The following is a 20,600-nucleotide window of genomic DNA, read 5'->3' on the forward strand; positions in this document are numbered from 1 at the left end:
TAAATAAATGCTAAGAGGGAAGACTACAGAGTATACAAAAGATAATAAAGGGATCTGAGTTACATTAGAGAGTCATAGTTTTCCTCCGAAAAGAGGGATTTTTAACTGAAATCTGAAGCTAAAAGGAATAAACCAACAGAAAAGAACAGATAAAAATAAAGTAAACACAGAAAACTGAGCATCAGGGCTAGAGAGTATTTAATCAGGGTCATACAATGAGTCAGTGCTACTGACAGGAAGAGAATCCAGCTATCCTGACCCCTCAAAGTGGTGTTACTTCTGTGATACCAGACCAGTGAAAGCAGATTCAGGAATTTGTCTGCATGCCCCATTTAACTGGTATCTTTGAGAAGCCAAGGGGCCTCTCCCCAGGCTGCAATATTAGAGTCTTTGCTTGCCTGAACAGCATTTTTATGGTGAATTAGAGTCCCCTGAAGGCTCAAAGCTCATACAAAATAGAAGGTACTTTCCCATGCAAATCAGGGACCATGGCCTGGCTAAAAGAAGAAACTTGACTGTTATTTTCCCACTAAGATCAAAGGACAAGCACAGTGCTCTCCCAAACAGTGACCCTGATGGTATCAATCTAATTCATTGAAAGCTTCCTACTATGGACAACTATCTCCAGATCACAACCCTTTGTATAGGAGTAACAGGATCAGGGTCTTCTTAAAAAGATAGATTGGCGTGGGGGCACCTGGGCAGCTTAGTTGGTTAAGCGTCTGATTCTTGATTTTGGCTCAGGTCATGATCTCAGGGTTCTGAGACTGAGCCCCACACCAGGCTCTGTGCTGGACATGGTGACTACTTAAGATTCTCTTTTTCCCTCTGCTCCTCTCAACCTTTTCCCAACTTTCTCTTAAAACGAGGAGGAGGAGGAGGAGGAGAAGGAGACAAAGAAGAAGGAGATGAAGAAAAGGAAGACAACAATGAAGAAGATGACAACGAAGAAGGAATAGGAAGAGGAGGGAGAGGGCTGTGGGAGGGGAAGGAGGAGGAGGAAAGGAGGAGGAGGAGAAGAAGAAAATAGGTTGGAATTAGAGAGAAGACCTGGAAGTGTCCAAGCAGAGGTGCTTGATGGCTTTCAAGTGCAGTTTCGTATTTAGAAGTACTAACCTGAGTTAGAGAGCCATGTCCTGGCTCCGTGACACCAGATAAGTCTCCTATTTCCATACCTCAATTAATACAACAGGGCCCTCTGATACTCACAGTGTATATATTTGGCCAATCTGTAAGTTTAGGAACTAAAGTCTTAACTAAATTTGTAGCAGTTATCAGGATAACCAATATCATATAGACTTGAACTAAAATTTATCCCCTTAAGTGTTTGTATTCAAGAGGAAATATATTTTACCCATGAGATACATAGCAGCATCTCAACCCCAATATTCCTTTTTAACGACTATAAAAATTTATTTTTCTTTTCTTTTTTTAATGTTTGCTACTTGCCTTGAATAACATGTATTCAACTCTGAGAAAGACAGTCTTGCCCTTAAGGTACCTACAGTGTGTTGGTAGAGACATTTAAACGCACACTTATCAGGCACATAGCGGAGCATCTACCTCTTCCAGGAAGAACCAGGACAAGATTCCCAAGAACAGGAAGTCAAAGCTGAGAACAGTTAGGAGAGCCATACTAAGCTCCTTGAAGATTCAGTAGTAAACAAAACACTCTGCCCTTAACAGATCCATGAGCTAAAGGAAAAAAGAGCTCTTCAAGAACTTTGTTCTCAAACAATATGGCAGGGTTCCAGAAGGCAGACAACAGAGCAATTGTTTGGAGTGTGTGTGTGGGTGGGGGGGGGATCATCATCAGGAAGGTTTCACAGGGAAGGGGGCATTTGAACTTGAACCTGAGGAATAAGAGGAAGGTTCTAAGGGGAGATAATGGGGAGGGTATCCTGGGAAAAATAAAGAGCATGAGCTAAGGGCATGAGGGTGTGACTGGGCATGCCCATGTGGGGACAAGTTCAGAGCATGGAAAAACAAGCAGAGTACACAGGGAGGGGAGGAGGCACACCTCACCAATCTGATTTATCACCTGCTCCTTGGCCCTGCATAGTAATTCTGCCTCATATCCAACAAATCATCAATGCAAGCATTGGCACCACCTGTAAAAGAGTTACTCCAGTGCTGTTTATAAAATACACATTAGAAACACTGACAGGGTTTTTCTTTCCCTATATGAAAAACTTTGGGTTTAAAAGATAGGGCAGGCTTCATTAGTAGAAATCCAAGCGCAAACTGTGCAGATATCTTGTGCAACAACCTAATTCCATTGCAGATGATGTCACCTATAAATGCCTTATAAATGGGGCAAGTCTCTGGGTGCATCCAAACAGGTGATCTGCACCGATGCCCAGTGCTGCAGGCATGGCTGTCTCTGTGCTGCGGCTGACAATTGTCCTGGGACTACTTGCCCTCATCCTGACTTGCCAGGCCGGTAAGTGCTCCTCAATGCAGCTCATGCAATGTGTGGTAGTCCGCCAGGAGTGGAGGGAGGTGGTGGCGCTGATCCAGAACATAAAGGGGAAAGAGAGGAAGGGGGCTTTGGGCAGTGCAGAAAGAGCACTGGACTAAGGGCCAAGAGGCAGATCCAACAACAAAAAAAGGATTTTTAGACTAATGTGCTTCAGTTGTACCCTCTATCCTCAGTGAATGTATGAAGTTTGGGATGATTTTTTTTTATATTATTGATGCAATACAGTGAAACTATTATATTACAGATTTCTTGATGGGGGGATTTTTTTTTTAATCATTCTAACTAATAATATTCAAAGGTAAAGGATATATACCCTGGAATAAGACTCCTAGGCCTGGCTGTCCACTGATCAGGAATGTGACTTCAGGCATGTTATTTCACCTCTCTGGGTCTCACATGTTAAAGGGAGTATCAACAGCTAACCTTCTCATAAAGTTAACATAAAAATGGAGTAAACTGAAGAAGAGACAAAAGTCTGGTCCTTAATAAGCACCAATAAATATTAACTGTTATTGTTATCACGTATTATCTCACTTGATTCTCATAATAATCCTTTTAAGTAAACATTCAAACTTTTATCCATTTCCCTCTCAGCAGGTTAACAAGCAGAGCTTGCAGAAGGAAAGTTACTTGGGCAAAGACACAGGTAGAAGAGGCATACCTGGAACTGAGACCCCAGGTCCCTTGAGACTGACCACTATGATTAAGCACCTACTTCTTTCGGGTCTGTCCCAAGCAAATAGGGTACCACAAGGCACCTTTAAGAGTCTCCCTAATTAATTTATTTTTGGCCTGCAGAAGATGGAGAGCTCTTGACTTGTCTTTATTCAGAAGGATAGGTCAGAAAACACAGCCAGTGGAAATAATTTAGTGCCAGAGCCTTTTGAAATGTTCTAACTAGAACTTGGCAGAACTCAACACCATCAGCCACCCACTGTCCACCAGCAGAACATATAGGCAGATATCCTAACAGAACCGCTATAGAGATGGCCTCAGACACTATTGTGTCCATCAACTCCTCGAGAGTCACCACCACAGTAAAGTGAAAGATGAGATTTATATGCCACATTTTTTGACTAAGAGTTTCTATTTTAGGATATAATATAGATGCAAAGCTTCTAATGCAATTTTTGACAGTCTCCATACAAAAAGCTAGTTACACCTCCCTCATTCAGAGTCATGGGAAACAAGGTCTAGATGTTGGGACTTTTTGAGTCAAAACTTATGGTGGGGTTACCAAATGAAATACAGGATACCTAGTTAAATTTTAATTTCAGATGAACAACGAGTAATTTCTTAGTTTAAATATGACCTAAATATTGCATGGTCATTCTTACACCAAAAAAAGTATTTGCTCTTTTTCCAACATTTAATTTTACTTGGGTATCCTAAATTTTTATTCACTAAATCTGTGACACTACTTGTGAGGCTACAGTAAAACTGAAAGATAAAGGTCCCACTTTATCCAAGCACCAGAGTCCAGGGAGGAGGCCACATGAAGCTGCTGACACTCCTCCCTTACTTTTTTTTTTTTTTTTAAGATTTTATTTATTTATTTGACAGACAGAGATCACAAGTAAGCAGAGAGGCAGGCAGAGAGGGGGAAGCAGGCTCCCCGCTGAGCAGAGAGCCCAATGCGGGGCTTGATCCCAAGACCCCAGGATCATGACCTGAGCCCAAGGCAGGGGCTTTAACCCACTGAGCCTGGCACACCCCCCCCTCCCTTACCTTTAATCTCCTAAACAATTTAGAGTACAAAGCAAAGCCAACCTCCACCCCCCCAACAAGGGACCTTGCATGTCCCAGCCTCACTCCCTGGATCCTTAGTCCTCATTCCAAAGGGCACTTGACTAAAAGTTAAGAGTAAGAAGACTAAATTTAGAATTCCATCCTCTCTTGCTATTTGTGAGATCTCCTGCAAGTCACTCAATCTTTTCAGTTTCTTAGTCCAGTGGGGTAAGAACTATACACCCCATAAAAATGGACAAGGGTAAAATCACTTGGTATTTGTAAAGTCATTATTTACAGAAATATCAAATCAGGTACAAGTGACAGAATTTCTCCTTGTCATCATCCTTATTATACTACTTTCAATCTTATGACACACTTGTGGTTAGAGCATAATTTTTTTTGTCAAAGGCCACTACAGCACATTTTTGTTGCTGTTGATGATATTTGTATTTTATAAGTATTCTATGTTTGTTGTAGAAAAATTTAGAGACTATAAAGAAATAAAAGTATTTCCATGGGGGTGGGGGGTGGGAACAAGGCTAAGCAGTTCAGCAGAGAGTGCTTTTGGATCTAGATTTTAATGCCAGGAGGACTTGGGACTGAATTCTATTTTGGCCACTCACTAACTCTGTGCTTTGAATTAGCTCCTAAAGTTCTCTCAACTTTACCTTCTTGACCTTTAGCTTGAGATAATAGTTTTGCCTACTTCACAGTGCTGCTGTTGAGAATAAAATGATGTGATAATGCATGTGGATCATCTGTCATAGGTCTATCCTTAACAAAGGCTACCCATTATTATGTCATTATTATCATTACCACAGGCCAGGGATTGCATGGAGAAAATGATATTAAAATGGGCATTCTGGGGGTACCTGGCTGGCTCAGTCCATTAAATGTCTGATTCTTAATTTTTGGCTCAAGTCATGATCTCAGGCTCATGGAATCTGGCTCCTCACTCAGTGCAGAGTCTACTGAAGACTCTCTCTCCTTCCGCCCCCTCCCTCCACCCACTTGCACACCCTGTCTCTCTCTAAAATCAATAAATCTTTTTAAAAAGGGGGAGGACATCCTATATTTCAATCCTAGTACTGGCATTTACTAGCTGCTTTACTCTGGACAAGTTACTTAACTTCAGTGAGTTTCAATTTTCTCTATCCAGAAAGGAAATCTATGTCTACCTAAGTATTAATATATGTTGTTTTTAGGAATAAGTGAGATGATGCATGTGAAGGCTTTGTCCAGGAAGGCATTAAATGTTCTATAAATATAACTGTACCAGGCTGTATAATTAGTGAGGGGAGATACAAAGTGGTCCAGGAGTTCCCTTCAAAGAAAAGAGTCTTCCCTTTCTTATGGCTGAGAATCACCTGAGATTCTGTTCTGTTTTTCAGATGACAAACCAGATGACAAGCCAGAAGGCTCGGACAAAAACCCAGAGCCAGAATTCCCCAAATTCCTAAATATCTTGGGCACAGAGATCATTGAGAATGCAGTGGAGTTCATCCTCCGCTCCATGACCAGGAGCACGTAAGCCCTGAGACAAACCTTGTTTTTGTCCAGTTTGCTGTTGGTAATAACCACATTGTATTAAAATGAATGAGAAACAGAACTGTGCATGACAATATATTATTTGAGTTGAAAAGTATTGTATGACCTTAAGCTATATTTGCATCTGACTGAATTTTCCTAAACTCTTTTGGAGTGTGCACATTGCCAACAAGTGGTTCCATAAAGTATTTTTTTATCTCAGGACCAAGGAGAATGGAGGAAGAGCACCAGACCAGGGAACAGAAGGCCAGGTTCTGGTCTTCCCACATGTGCTACTTGACTGGGTGACCTTGAACAAGTCCCTCCTTCTCTGAATGCCTCAGTTTCCTCATCTGGAAAGTTAAAAGAATAAAGGACCCATCCAATACAGGCATTGTAATTCTTTGAAGGTGGTGGGTAGTGATATGTTCACTAATGAGAGGTTTGATGAGTCCTCCCTTTATTTCCTAGTTTGAGAAACTCAAGAGGGTTAGCAAAGAGAGTAGCTGATTATTTCCTCAGAGACAATCTAGAAAACCTCTCATATGAGTGTTGGTCATGAGGAACTGCCATGGTGGCTGAGCATATACCCAGAATCTTCCCAGAGTTCTTTACATGCTTCCAAGCCACTGTATCCAACACATAACACATCTTACTCCGATCTACCTAGCTCAGATTTTCAACTTTACTTCACCCTGTTCTCACTCAAACCACAGTAATTCCTACTTTCAGCTCTCCAGGATCCAATTTGTTCTGAATTTCCAGGTGCTTTCAATCCCACTTCACTGAGCCCCTGTCTCTAATTCTCTCCTTCATAGACCCCAAAGCCCAGTTTGATGAAGTGTGGTCTAGAATTCCTGGATAATTTATACAAAATGAAGTTTCCTTCATCCCATCTTGTGTCAAAGCTAAGGGTGTGCTTCTTAACAAGCTTGCTGGTGATTCTGATATCCCAACAATTTTGATAGCCCTTGATTAGATGCTCTACACTACATGGCCTTGACTTAAAGGTCCACATATCCTTTAACTTTTTATTCATTTTGTGTAAATGTGCATCTTAGCATTTGAGTGGGGGGGATGTTTCTGACTTTTTTTTGATTCTCAATAGGGTCTACGACCAATAACAGATTAAGAAACACTTCTACAGAGAAGTAATCAGGGGCCATGTTGTAATCTCTGATTTGCTTAAATCAATATATTATCACGTGATGGGCAGGATTCTGCATACCATCCACATGCACAAATTATTGAAACTCACAGATGTTTATTTTTGTATTGTTATTTTTCCTATTGTGGTTGTCTTTTGCAACTGTTGAGTTTCAGTGATTGTTAATATAAACAAGGAGGAAACTGACAAGGAAGCAAGAGTAACACCCATCATGTACAAAGTACACATTACACTCCGGTTGAATTCATACTGTACAAAGCATGACAATAGCAATGCAAGGAGTTGAAGCAATAGTATTTCTTTTTATTCCTTCCTTGGGGAATTCTCCAGACATAAAATAGCACACACCTCCACCCCCGCACCTCTGTTAACTCTGAAAACTCATTATCTGAAATACAAGACAATTGCTGTCAGCTCTGGGTTCAGGAATGGCACCTTGACTTCAACTATTTCCACTTTTTCTCATTTTTTCCCAAGTAAATGCTGTTCTTTCTGTTTCTGGAGCATAGAAACCATCAAAGGCTCTCTTGCTTTCATTTCCTAAAATGCTCCTTCTTTCGTGGCTAGTGCTTTATCTTGCAGCTCATCTAAAAGTCACCTCCTCAGAAAACAGTTGTATAACCACTCTTACTCACACTACCTTCTTTCATTCCCTTGTTCTTCTCTCTTACTTTACCTTGTCATAGTGTCATTATAATATTTTTATTTATTTGTAGTCATGTAGCTATATCAGAGACCAGATCTATCTAGCTCATCGCTCTAACACATACCTTATAGACTGAATGAGACACTCAGCAAATAATTGTTGGACTGATTAATTAAAGAAATATATCTTAAAGATCAGATCTAAAACCCATTACTGCAATATGACTGAGAAATCTTGAGGGATATTTGTTGCAAGATACAGCAGTCCTTGCTCAAGGGAAAAATCTAGCTGTCCTTTCTCTGTCCAAGGGAAGACCATAAATATAATGGGGATGGGGAATGGGAGAAGACCATCAAGAAGTGTTTCTAAGTACATTAGTATATACCAAAGTTGGGACAGAAATTGTGAAGGAAAAATCTAAAATGTAAAACCTTCTCAAAGATTTGCAGTCCTTATGGTAAGACGACATACCAAATGCCATGATGACTAATATGCTAAGATAAATGTCAGTAAAACAACACAGGTGATTTCTGGAGAATGGAGCTGTGACTGACACCAGGATGCTTAGGGGAGTATTTATAGCAAGGGTGAGATGCAATCTGGGCCTTAAAAGATGAAATGAGCTTTGATTAGTGAGAACGACAGGAATGAGGGAACTTCATAAAGATGAGAATTTTCTTTATTTACTCCAATATATCTGATGCCTAAGTACTGCGTCAGGCACATAATAAATGCTAGATATGTACTTTCAGGACACTGAATAGAAGAGCTCACTTCCTCCATTCTGAATTACTTTAGAGCTGTGTGAACTGAATTCTGGTCACCATTGTTTGGAAAAATATATATATTCTAAATCTCTCTGACCCCTCAAGAAGGCTCCAATCCTTGTGAATTTCCCCTTACCTGCTGAATTTCCAGGACATGACATTTTCCTGGCTCTTTCCCTGCGTCTAGCCATTCTTTATTCTTCTTTTTATTTGACTTATGATCCAGTGACTTCCAGAATCAGATGTCTATTGTGTTCTTTTTATTGAGCTTCAGAATGAAATAATTAATTGCTTGCTAGAAAATTTCACCTAGGTTTACCACCAATAACTGAAATTTAACTGGTCTAAACCCAAACCCAACATCCCACAAACCTGTTCCTCCTCCCATGTTCCTTATTTCAGGAATCACATCTCCACCCACCCAGAATCCAAAAATCTCAGAGTCTTCTTGGATTTTTCCTGCTTGTTACCACCATCCTTGAATTGAAGAATATTCTACCTCTAATTTTTTTCCTGTATCATTGCTTTTCTTCAACTCCACTGGCTAGCTGGCCTAGTAGAGTCCTTTGTTACTTCTTTCCTGAACTCTTTTTATTAGATTTATGATTAGTTAGTTCACTGTTTCTGTCTGCCTCCCTTCAAACCATCCTCTTTCTCTCAGAGTTATATAACAAAAACACAAGTTGGGTTGTGTTACTGCCATGCTTGAAAACCTTTTGTGAATTTCCATAGCCTACAAAATCAGAACAAATGCATTTGGCTGATGTTAAATGTTCTTTCCTGAAGCTTATGTATCTTTCAATCATGTATCTCACTCCTAACATCAAACACCTGATGCCCCAATAACGAATGATTTGTTTCAGAACTGGTCATGTTTGTATAATGCCCAACATCTTTGCACATGGCTCTTCTCTCTGCCAGCAAGGTCTACCTAGCAAGTTTAATCATTTTCTAAAGTCCAATTCAAAGCTAAGCTCTGTGAAGACATCACAGAGCCCTATGATTACAAAACACAGGTATTCATACTCTGGATTTCATAATACTTTGGAATAACCTTCACATCAATTTTATTTCCCCCTCATTGTTTTAAATTACTTGTTCACTGTTTTAAATTACATGTATCTGATTGTGTTTATTTTCTGCACTAGACTATAAACTTCTCACAGGTCACATTTTTAATCATTTTACCTTTCCTATAGCTACCATGTACCGTGTACCCCTTTCCTTGAATGGTACAGCGCTTCTAGTATTAACTCCTGACTCTAGAGCTCTCAGTTTTAGACTTTGCTATGTGATTTAGACAGGTTGTTTAATCTCTTTGAGCTTTAAAAGTTTCTTCATCCATAAAAAGAAAAAAATTATTCATTCATTTATTATTTATTTAATTCAAACTTTTATTAATTTATACTATTTGCCAGGTGGGATATATTACTGGGGTTATATTACTAAAAAGAATATACCAAATTACTGTCTTATACAGTTTGTGTATGAATGGACACCTAATGAATAGATTTGTTGGCAGATTCAAAAGAGAGAATTGTGCATAAATAGCTTACAACTATAAATTGTTGTGGAAGTCTTAAATCTTATTTATTTATTTATGACATAGGAAAATCTGTGGAATAAAATTGTGGCTCAAACAATTTAAGACACCCTAATGATCATTCTAACATTCTTATTCAATCTCAGTCATAATTCATTTTTTTTCTCTTTATTTTTTTCTTTTCAAGAGAATTTATGGAATTTGATGATAAACAAGGAGAACATTCAGCAAAGTGACTTTCCCAGGTGATTTTAACTTATAATTTACAACTAAAATAACAGCATACTGAATAAAAAAGGGGGTCTTATTTTATTTAATTTGGGCACCCCTCTGCCTACCTATAAGCAGAAAAGGTATATTTTGTTGTTGTTGTTTCTACTGTAGTTTCTTAAACTTAATTTTAAATACATTTTTTTTTCAATCATCGTAAAGTCCCTGACCTAATCAGATTATCTGAAGAGAGGAGGCACAACTGTGGGGTGAAACACGCAAGCACTGGGAGTTAGAGGGCCTGGCCCTACCACAACTCTGCTCCCTTGCTTTGTGTTCCTGGCACATATGACATGAGGGGACTGTGTGCACTAGAGTAGAAGGGCCCGTGTAATTGTGCAGTTAGTTACTCATGAGAAGACTGAGATTTGTTGAATCTAATTCCAGGAGAAAATACTAACAAACTCTCTAATCCCACATAGTTGGATTTATAGTAGTCCCCCGCTTATCTGTGAGGGATACATTCCAAGAGGCCAGAGGATGCCTGACACAGTGAACAGTAAGAATCTCATGTATACCATGCTTTTTCCAATATATACATACCTATAATGAAGTTTAATTTACAAATTAGGCACAGTTAGAGATTAACAACGATAACTAATAATAAAATAGAAGAATTTTAATAATATGATGTAATAAAAGCTCTGTAAAATGTGGTCTCTCTCTCTCTCAGAATATCTTATTGTACTGTACTTACCTTTCCTCTTCTTATGATGATGTGAGACGATAAAATGTCTCCATGATGAGATGAAGCGACTTGAATGACACAGTCACCGTGACACAGCATCAGGCTATTACTGATGCTATAACATTATGTCAGGAAAAGGATCATCTGCTTCCAGACCTCAGTTGACTATGGGTAACTGGAACTGTGGAAAGCAAAATCACAAATAAGGCACAATTACAAACAATATAGTTTGAGTGCTCAGAAACAGCCACTATTTCCTTATTCTAGTCTCTCCTGGGAATGGATATTGAAATATTAAAACAGAAATGTTATAGCTGTGAATGTAATTATTGTATCAGCAGCTAGCATGAACTGAGTACATACTCTGTTTTAAGCATTAAGCTAAGTTCTATATATGTAGTACCTAATTTCATTCTAACATCACTATGAGAAAAGGATATTCTTCTTTTTTAATCTTATAAGTAAGGAATGTGACCAAGTTACTAACATGGCCAAGTTAGTCAGAGAAGAGGAAAGGATTTGAACTCAGGCAGCCTGATCCCAGGGTGTGCATTCTATCCGTAAGCAGCAGTGCAAGTGGAGAACAAAGAACAGTGTAGAAGGTGGCAGTTGAAAAAAGTGAGTTAGCTATATGATCTTACACATGCCTTCCAGATGCCCAAGGAAACACTACCCCTTTGGTTAATTTAGTTACCTTATATGCATCTTCAGGAAGCATGACCTTTCCTAACTTCTATTTCATATCTGATCTAAGAAGACTCCTTTTCCCTACAGTCTTCACTTTATACCCTGGATGTTATTAAGATAAGCTTAGCAAATTACTATCATATTACCCAGGAACTTAGCCTACTCTTTTCCATAAGCTTCTAAGGACAGAAATCAGTTTTGGGCTTTGAAATCAAGAAATGCCCAACCCATACACACATCTGATTCTCACCCCAAAGCCAGCTAAGCTTCTAAAAGTATTCACTTATGTTTCCATTTTCCATTTCCATCTTCTCCAAGAACAGCTCACCTCTTGTTGCCAGTGTCCCAAACTTTAGCTGGTTCATTCAGGCTACTGGTACATGCCTCCACCCATTGGTAGCCACACCCTGAGCCTTGGAGTGCTATACTAACAAATCAGTGTACGAGGTGGTCCAACAGAGAAGGTGTCATGAAGGGGTAGAAAGACCGAAAGACAGAGAAGAAAGAAGTTCAAATTCTAACTTGTCTGCTATTGGTTATGTGACCTTGTGGAGGTTCACTTTACTCCTTATTAATGTTAAAACTCTTGGAAACTTCATTGTTCAAGATCTTAATGCCAGAATTCTTTTTTTTTTTTTAACTAAATCTAAAAAAAGCTTTGAATAGATTCATGAACCAATTGTAGATGCTCTTATTGACAGGAAGGAATGGCTCAATTTAGGGATATTAAAAAAAACTGGGCTAGAGAGAAGGAAGCCTCTAAGGCAAAGATTAAATTTTGAATGGTTTGATCAGGCGTTATCTCTTTAAACCCTGGTGACTGTGCATTTAATAAGTAGCTTTAAAGGCTGCACATATATGATGATTGCTGCATCAAATCAAAAGCAAGTCACCACCTTAGAATTAAATGACTCACAGCAGTGCTTATTTCTTCAGTACATAAAATGTGGCCAAAGTTCTCAGTATTTCCTAAATTAAGACAGACAGATAAACAGATATCTAGATATCCCATCTTTCTCCTATAACATATGTCCCTTTCTAATATACCCATTTATTGCTTATTTACTCTATACCTACTATGGGTCAGATTCTGCCAGTACTCTCAAGATAAATAATGATGTCCAGCCACTGAGAAGGTGATAGTCTAGGCTGTCACTTAGCAGTGAACCCCAGGACTGTGTAGGGAAATGATAGAGTTATGTATGGAAGTGCCTTGGACATGCCTTGAAGAAAGGAGGTAAGAGACATATCTGCAGAAAAGGGTGGGAACTAAAAGGGTTTTACAAAGAAGGTGAACTTCAGCACACATTCTCAGATGATTTACAGAGAGGGGCAAGGTCTCAAAAGCAACTGATCCAACAGCTGGACACTTAATTAATCTGAGACCCTCCCAACCTCTGCTCAATCACAGTAGTACAATTACCTTATATTAACAGACTTAAAATCTTTTTTCCTATTGTCCAGCATCACTTGAAATATATCACAGGGATTCAAATCCCCTAGTGTCTTAAGTCACTAGACCTCTTAAGATATGAATTTCTTTTCTTGTATTAAAAAAATTTTGATCTGGGGCACCTGGGTGGCTCAGTGGGTTAAACCTCTACCTTTGGCTCAGGTCATGATCCCAGGATCCTGGGATAGAGCCCCCGCTTTCTGCTTAGCAGGGAGCCTGCTTCCTCCTCTCTCTCTCTCTGTCTAGTTGTGATCTTTCTCTCTGTCAAATAAATAAATAAAAATCTTTAAAAAAATATTTTTTTGATCAAAGAAATAAAAATTGGGAAAGCACTTCATGAATTTCTAATTTCTAATTACATATTTTGAATTAAGAAAAAATTACTATGGACCCACTAGATGACATGTTTATAGAGTTGCTGAGTCAGAAATTCCAAGAGAGGAACCTGGGAATAAACACATTCTGGGGTGTTGTGGGGGGTGGGGATAAACACATTTAACAGGAAATCCTCATGCTGCTGATGAGCAAAACTGCAGTCGGGCATGACATTACTCACCATCCACTCCATGATACCTTATGGGAGAAGATTCTTCCTGAATTTAGAGAAAGAAAAAACCTGCCTTCCCTAAAAACTCCTTCTTCTTTTCTCATTTTAAGATTTATGAAGCATGGTCTGTTCTTTTTTCCTGTCTACAGAAACTCAGAGTAAAACTGATGACTCATTTTATCCCTGAGTTTAACCTATGCACCTCCTTCCCTCATCCTTGTCACTGATTCTTGCCGCATATACCTTGCATGTTCATTTGTGTTGTTGTTGCTCTTTTCATCAAATATTATTATAGTTGATTTATTATAAATCATCTCACATTTTAAAGTGCAAAGGCATTAAAATGTTAAAGATTAAAAATTCTTTGTATTTTTCTTAAATCCTTAAACCTTCTCTAGTTGGTAATTGTTTCCCTCTATCTGGCTTGTGTTTCTAAGGACACACCCGCAAGGCTCCAGAATAACCCAAGGGCAGCCAATCCTGCTTTTCCAGTTCTGCTTCCTGAGTCCTCCAGAACAGAGGCCCCAAAAGCAGCTCCAAGCAAGTTCTCAGAATTCAGGACCTGGCTCAACCAAACACAACTTACTTTAAACACCCTGACTTTGCATTCTTGCCTCTAGAAGTCAGAATAAATATGTCTCCTTAGGGGTCACATATCCTAGGTAACTGAGATTTTTATTGGTAGTAGTAGTAACTTTCTGGGGCATATTTAATGCCAACAAATATAAAATATACAGAAGTTATTATTAGCCATCCAAAGAATGGTTCAAAATAAGGAAGCTACAGCCCAGATAAAGTAACGTGTCCAAAGTCAAAGAACTAGGAAAAGAAAGAAAGGGAATTTGAACCTGACTCCAAAGAACAAACCCTTCACCCACAAAAATGTATGAAGTTTCACAGTTAAAAGCTTCATATATTCTTTTTGGAAAGTCTTTCAAATACATCTGAGTCCACTCTCCTGGGCTAGGTAAATTAAAAACCAACCATGTTTCAAAAAAACAAACTTACTACAGTTCCAGAGAGTCTTCATCATTCTTATAGAATAGGAGAGTGTCAGGGATGGGAGAGTCTGGAAAAGGACCCATTACAGAGGCGGGGCCCAGTGGCCATTGTTACGGTACTTGCCAACTTGGTCACAGAGGATCAAACTCCTGTATAACCTGATCCACCTGAGCCAGAAAGATTCTCCCAGAATTATTTATGTGGCCAGTAGGAACAAACTGAAATCATGAAGCATGATGATAATTATGGCAGTACCCTAGAATAAAGGATCTCGGTATTTCTGCTACTGGGTTCTCAAAAGCTGTCCAGCATCTAGCCTTTCCTAAGCACTCTGAAAGCAACAGCAGTGTTTCAACAAATCTTTTTTTTTGTATTGCTTCCTATTTTAATAGCCAGAATATGTCTACATACAACACAAAGAACCTTTATAATAGAAATAACTTCATTAGTGAACACCTACAAAATACTGAACATTCATCTTACTCCCTACAATGTATTCAGACAAACCACCTTTCCAGAGATTGTTCCAATTTCTTCTTTTTTTTTTTACTGAGATAAAACTGACATATATTGTAAGTAGGTTTAAGGTATAAACGTGATCATTTGATATACACGTATAGTACAAAATGATTGTAAGAATTAGGTTAGTTAACACATCTATCACTCACATTTTACTATTTTTTTGGAGTAAAAAATTTTAAGATATACTCTCTTAGCAACTCACAAGTCCATGATACAGTATTATTAACTACAGTCACCATACTGCTCCTTATCATCCCCAGAAAGTATTGCTCTAATAACTGCAAATTTGTATCCTTTGACAATCTTCACCTATTTCCCCCACCACCTTCTGCCCGTGGCAACCATCAAACTACTGTTTCTCTGAGTTCCTTTTTTTTTGGATTCCACATGTAAATGAGACAAATACTTTCTCTGCCTGACTTATCTCACTTAGCATAATGCTCTCAAGATTGATCTATATGGTTTTAAATGGCAGGATTTTCTCCTTTTAGGCTGAATAATATTCCACTGTGTGTGTGTGTGTGTGTGTGTGTATTATATTTCTTTATCCATTAATTCATGAATAGACACTTAAATTGTTTCCATGTCCAGGCTTTTACAAACAATGTTACAGTGAACATGGGGGTATACATATCTTTTCAAGATAGTGATATCTTGGGATATATACCCCAAAGTAGATTGCTAGATCATATGGTATTTCTATTTTTCATTTTTTGAGGAATATGCATACTGTTTTCCAGAGTGGCTGCACCAGTTTCCATCCCACCAACAGGGCACAAGGGTTACCTTTTCTCCGTGTTCTTGTCAGCACCTGTTTTTTCTTATTTTTTGATAATTGCCTTTCTAACACGTGTGAGGTGATATTGTGATTTTGATTTACATTTCCTTGATGAATAGTGATGCTGTGTATTTTTCCATATACCTGTTTGACATCTGTGTATTTGCTTTGGAAAAATATCTACTCAGGTTCTTTTGCCCATTTTTAAATTAGATTACCTGTTTCACCTTGTTTTGGTTTTTGCTATTGAGCTATATGAGCTCCTTATACATTTTGGATATTAACCCCATATTGAATACAGATTTACAAATATTTTCATTTTTATATTTTAAAAATTCTTTAGAAGTGAGAGAATAGGAGCCTGAGAGGCACAGAAATACTGTCAAAGAGCAGTTGAAGAAAATTATGATGTTTAACTTAGAATCAAGCAGAGAGGGAGGAAAATGTGTGTTCTCTTGATAACAAGAAGCTCTCTGGAATTTATGACCCAAGGGGAAAATTATCTTCTGGGCCCTTCTGAACAGAACATCCAGAAATAAACACAGGACAAAACAAAATCTATTCATTGCTTTATTCATTCTTTTCAGGGGTCACTACATTTTAGGATGGAAGGAATTCTAGCCCTGGAGGAGAACACCATTCCCCTTCCCCTCTGCGGCTGTTTTGTGCTGACATCACACCAAATGCGACAGCGCCTCCTGAAAGGCAGAAGGATAAGAATAAAAATAATGTGGCTTACATGTGCTTAGCATGTTTCCAAAAATAGTCACCAACCTATCTGGCCACCATTTTACTGATGTGGAAATGGAGGCCCAAATGGTTAAGTCCCAACTAGAATTACCAAGCTGAGAAATGCAAAGTGACAATCAGAACATAGGTCTCTTTCATTAAAAAAAAATCCCTTCTAGAAGTGTAGGTGTTGCACCTTCCTTGAGATTCCTAGACATGCAAACGTTGTACAAGTAAATCCAGGGAAATACATGTCCACAAGTGAGAACAGGGTAAGGGGGAAAGCAGGGGCGGGGGGAGGGCAGATGTTTAGGTGGCTAAGCTCTGCCCATTGTCAAATAAGCCCACAACCTATAGTTACCAGCAGTTTCTTCACTGCCTCAGAGGCCTCTGGTCCCAGCTCATTCACACACTTTCTTAGCCCTTCCACAAGGTGCTCAACAGAAATGCCCAGAGTTTTCAGAAGAAGCTTTAATGGATCCAAAAAAGGGAGAATGTTGTCCACAGGTAAAGGTAATTTGTTGACAGCATCTGGCAAACTGTTGATGAGGAAGGCAGTAGCTGCAGAGCAAAAGGGAAACTGAGTGAAATAAACACATCTGACTCCTGTCTATGACTGTCCTACTTTCCACTGTATCCATAAACAGCTCTGTTTCAGTCTCACTTGATTTGATGAAATGTCACTTGTTTCGATGAAATGTCACTTGATTGATGAGGGCCTCAGGGCCTTTGCATCTGCTGTTCTGTCTCCTTAGGAGTTTCTTTCTTCAGTTAGCTACATGTCTCTCCTCAAATGCTACATCCACAGAAAGGTATCTAAAGTAGTATCATCCATTATCCTTTAACTTCCTCTATTTTTTCTTACCATTACTTAAAACAGTAAATCTCACTTATTTATTTCTTGCCTTCAACCTCTCACTAGTATGCAGGCTCCATGAGAACAAGAAGTTTATGTTTTATTCACTCCTGCACCTCATGCCTAGAATAGACCCTGGCATGTAGGAAGCACTCAGTAGATATTGGTGGTTCACTGAACAGGAATGTACTTTGCATGTGGCTATCTCCACAGTCCATGGCTTTGAGGCCAAAAAGTAGATTCCATAAAGAATCTTCACTTGGGGACATGCATGAACCCAACCAAATACAGCCCAGGAAACTGCTCCCAACCAATTCAACTGAATGCTAGAAACATAAATGAACCCCAGCTCTGTAGTGGCTAGTGCAGATACATAGATGAATAAAACAAAGATATTCCATTCAGAGAACTTACACAATCTAGTAGATAATAAAGACCTGTATATGCCACAATGTGACGTGTGCTATGCTCACATCATGGATAAAGCTCCATGGAAACCTAAGAGAAGAGATGACCAGTTCTAATGTGGTAGAGTGTTGGAGCAATCCTCACAGAAAGATGTTGCTGGAGCCGTGTCTTGAAGCAGAATCAAGAGTCACAAGGTAAAGGGGAGGGGAGGTGCACTGTAAAAAGGAACAAAATTAACAAGGGCACTGAAATGTGAGGATGAAAGTATGCACACTGCCTGGAGAGCCTTCCAGAGCAGATGGAGTGTAAAACTGCAGTAAGGTATGCTGAGGTGGGGAAAGGAGGTAAGGCAGCAAAACCCAGGTGAGGTCACATTTTCAGAGCTTGGAATGCTATATTAATGTATTTGAGACTTTTTTCCCTGTGGGCAATGGGGAGGTATCAAGGCTTTTCTACAGACAACTGAATTTTTCTATCTTTGTCTTTAGAAAGATAATTTTCATATAGAAGATGAATAGGAGGTAGAGTGTAGAGAATGAGAAAAATATATACAGTATACATTTTAACAAAACACATGTGCAGATATGTAAACACACACATTCATAAGCACACATGTAAGAATGCACATCTTCCAGGATGCCTGGGTGGCTCAGTGCATTAAGTGTCTGCCTTCTGCCTGGGTCATTATCCTAGAGTCTGGGGATTAAGCTCCATGTCAGGCTCCCTGCTCAGTCAGGAATCTGCTTCTCCCTCTTTCCCTCACCCTGCTTGTGCTCTCTCTCCCACTCTCTTTGTTCCTCTCTCAAATAAATAAATAAAATCTTTAAGGAAAAAAAAAAAAGAACACACATCTTCCTAGTAAGACCCTGCCATAGTTCATTTTCCTTTGGAATCCTTTCCATTTCCCCATTCAAATAAAGTGAAGTGAAGCCTGTGCACCTATCTTCTCTTTCTCTCCTACCACCTATTGTCCCTCCAAAATTCTCTCCCATAAAAAGGATATTTATTTCCTTCCACCCAGCTTTCTGTTTCCACCCCCATATGTAGATATTTGATGCTAGTTACTAAATAAAACAAAATAGCCCAAACCGGTGAAGTTACAAATTGGTCCAAAAATTCAGTAAAAAGCACAAACTCAAGTTGCCAGTGTGGGTGTGAGCAGCACCAATTTTCTCATGATTAATCTCCCTACTTAATTTAAAGGCGTTGGTGACGGTCTTCTCTGTATAAACCTATATACTTCCAGGGGAAGACCTTCAAGGCTTTCTGTTCTTTGAATGTACAGTGGCTATCACAGTGCCTTTTGCAGATGCATCCAAATGTATTTTGCTGAGGTTAAAATGACTCCCTTCAAAAAGAACACAGCAGTTCCCATTCTCCTCCAAGAATCCAACTTCTATGCCTCAACTAGAAATTGAACTGTAAGCCCCCCAGTTCTCCCACAGAGCGCTGGCTATATACCTCTCCGTGCATTAGTCTCTCATTGTAGTCCTTCTGTGTGAACAAGTCTTATCTCCCCTGTCAGACTACATGCCCCTTGTAAACCATCTCTGTGTCTGATTCATATCTAAATCTTCCACTACTTATCCAAGTGCCCAACAGGTGTAGTTGTTCAGCAACTATCCATTGACTGTGTGAATGATAAATGTAGCTATGTCTCAGGAGAAACAACCTGGCAACTGATTACAGAGGATAGGAAGAATGATTCCACATGGTTTCAAAAGAAAGAAGTTACAAAGTGAGATTTTGACTCAAGATTAAGAAAGAAAAGGAAAATGTTCGAGAATGTTGACAATTAGTGTGAGTTGGCTAACTTCTTAGGTAGGATTCACTAAGGATAGGGCTTCTACAGGGTTAGAGCTTTGTAGGCTGGGGTAGGGATTGCTGCATATGAAATCCCTTCCGACCTTTCCATTCTGTGATTCTAAAATTCCCTCCACCATACTCCCCTGGGAGCCAAGGCTTACTGATTACATTAGTATTAATAGAAAAGCAGAGACGTGTGTTCAGGCCACTTACCAGAGTAACTGCAAATGCTGATGGTCACCAGCAGAAACACAGTTACTAGCTTCATGACAGGGTTTCTGTGAGATATGCCTGGAGTTTAAAATTGAATCGCAAAATGCACTGAATCCACTGAGCTAGGGCCCCAGTTACTATACGATTTCTGCACAGACACATATTTATAGCCCAGTCATAACCTAATTTCAGTCACTACCACTTGACTCACCCTAGAGAAGAGCATGAAGATCATGTTTCCTCACTAAACAAATTGGAGGTTTTTCCACTTTCCCTCGTATTCCCACAAGAAACAAGGCCCTAACTTGACGCATTCTCAAGGACCTCTCATAAAAGCCCTTCCTTGTACAGAGAAGCCAGTGGGAACAGAGAGCTCTAAGAGTTCTTGTCTTGAAAGAATCTTGAAAGGAAGGGGAAGTTTTATATTAGGATTAAAAGGAGCCAATGTTGTTTTCCTCCAGCTTTCTATTCAAAGTTTGCAGAATCATATTACTGATAAGCTACCTAGTCGTGGAAGGAATCAGTAGGTCCCATCAGCTACAGTATATACAGACTCAGCCTCATTGCATTTAAGGCCTCTAGAATTTTCCTCTGCCCACCCCATCCCCACTCACATATCTGCCATGGCAAGACCTCTTATTTTTTCCTAGTATCTCCCAATTAGTTTGAGAATCCCTACAATGTGCCTTCTGTTCTCATATAGAATAATATGTTATAGGAGCTAAAACTAAAAATGCCTTTGTAAAAACATAGGATTCAATATTTACTCTTGGTGTA

At 39.2% G+C, this 20,600-nt stretch overlaps 2 protein-coding genes across 3 annotated transcripts; one reads left to right on the forward strand and one right to left on the reverse strand.

Annotated features, from left to right (window-relative positions):
- The first annotated feature begins 2,288 nt into the window (after positions 1–2,288).
- CUNH5orf46 (chromosome unknown C5orf46 homolog) lies at positions 2,289–16,064 on the forward strand. Of its 2 annotated transcripts, XM_004744664.3 has the most exons (4): positions 2,289–2,443; positions 5,605–5,740; positions 10,052–10,109; positions 13,947–16,064. In XM_004744664.3, exons 1-3 carry the CDS (start codon positions 2,356–2,358, stop codon positions 10,098–10,100), a joined length of 273 nt encoding a protein of 90 aa, XP_004744721.1. In that variant the 5' UTR covers positions 2,289–2,355; the 3' UTR covers positions 10,101–10,109; positions 13,947–16,064. The 2 variants fall into 2 exon arrangements, with proteins under 2 accessions (XP_004744721.1, XP_004744720.1); XM_004744663.3 differs by lacking the exons at positions 10,052–10,109; positions 13,947–16,064 and adding an exon at positions 5,964–6,137.
- A 304-nt stretch (positions 16,065–16,368) lies between these two features.
- SCGB3A2 (secretoglobin family 3A member 2) lies at positions 16,369–19,981 on the reverse strand. Its single transcript, XM_004744667.2, has 3 exons — positions 19,824–19,981; positions 16,902–17,101; positions 16,369–16,509 (listed from the first exon to the last, which is right to left on the reverse strand). Exons 1-3 carry the CDS (start codon positions 19,876–19,878, stop codon positions 16,486–16,488), a joined length of 279 nt encoding a protein of 92 aa, XP_004744724.1. The 5' UTR covers positions 19,879–19,981; the 3' UTR covers positions 16,369–16,485.
- Between the last annotated feature and the right edge of the window lie 619 nt (positions 19,982–20,600).

Source organism: Mustela putorius, unplaced genomic scaffold (assembly GCF_011764305.1).
Source record: "Mustela putorius furo isolate JIRA1106 unplaced genomic scaffold, ASM1176430v1.1 tig00000145_pilon_pilon_pilon, whole genome shotgun sequence".
NCBI lineage: Eukaryota > Metazoa > Chordata > Mammalia > Carnivora > Mustelidae > Mustela > Mustela putorius.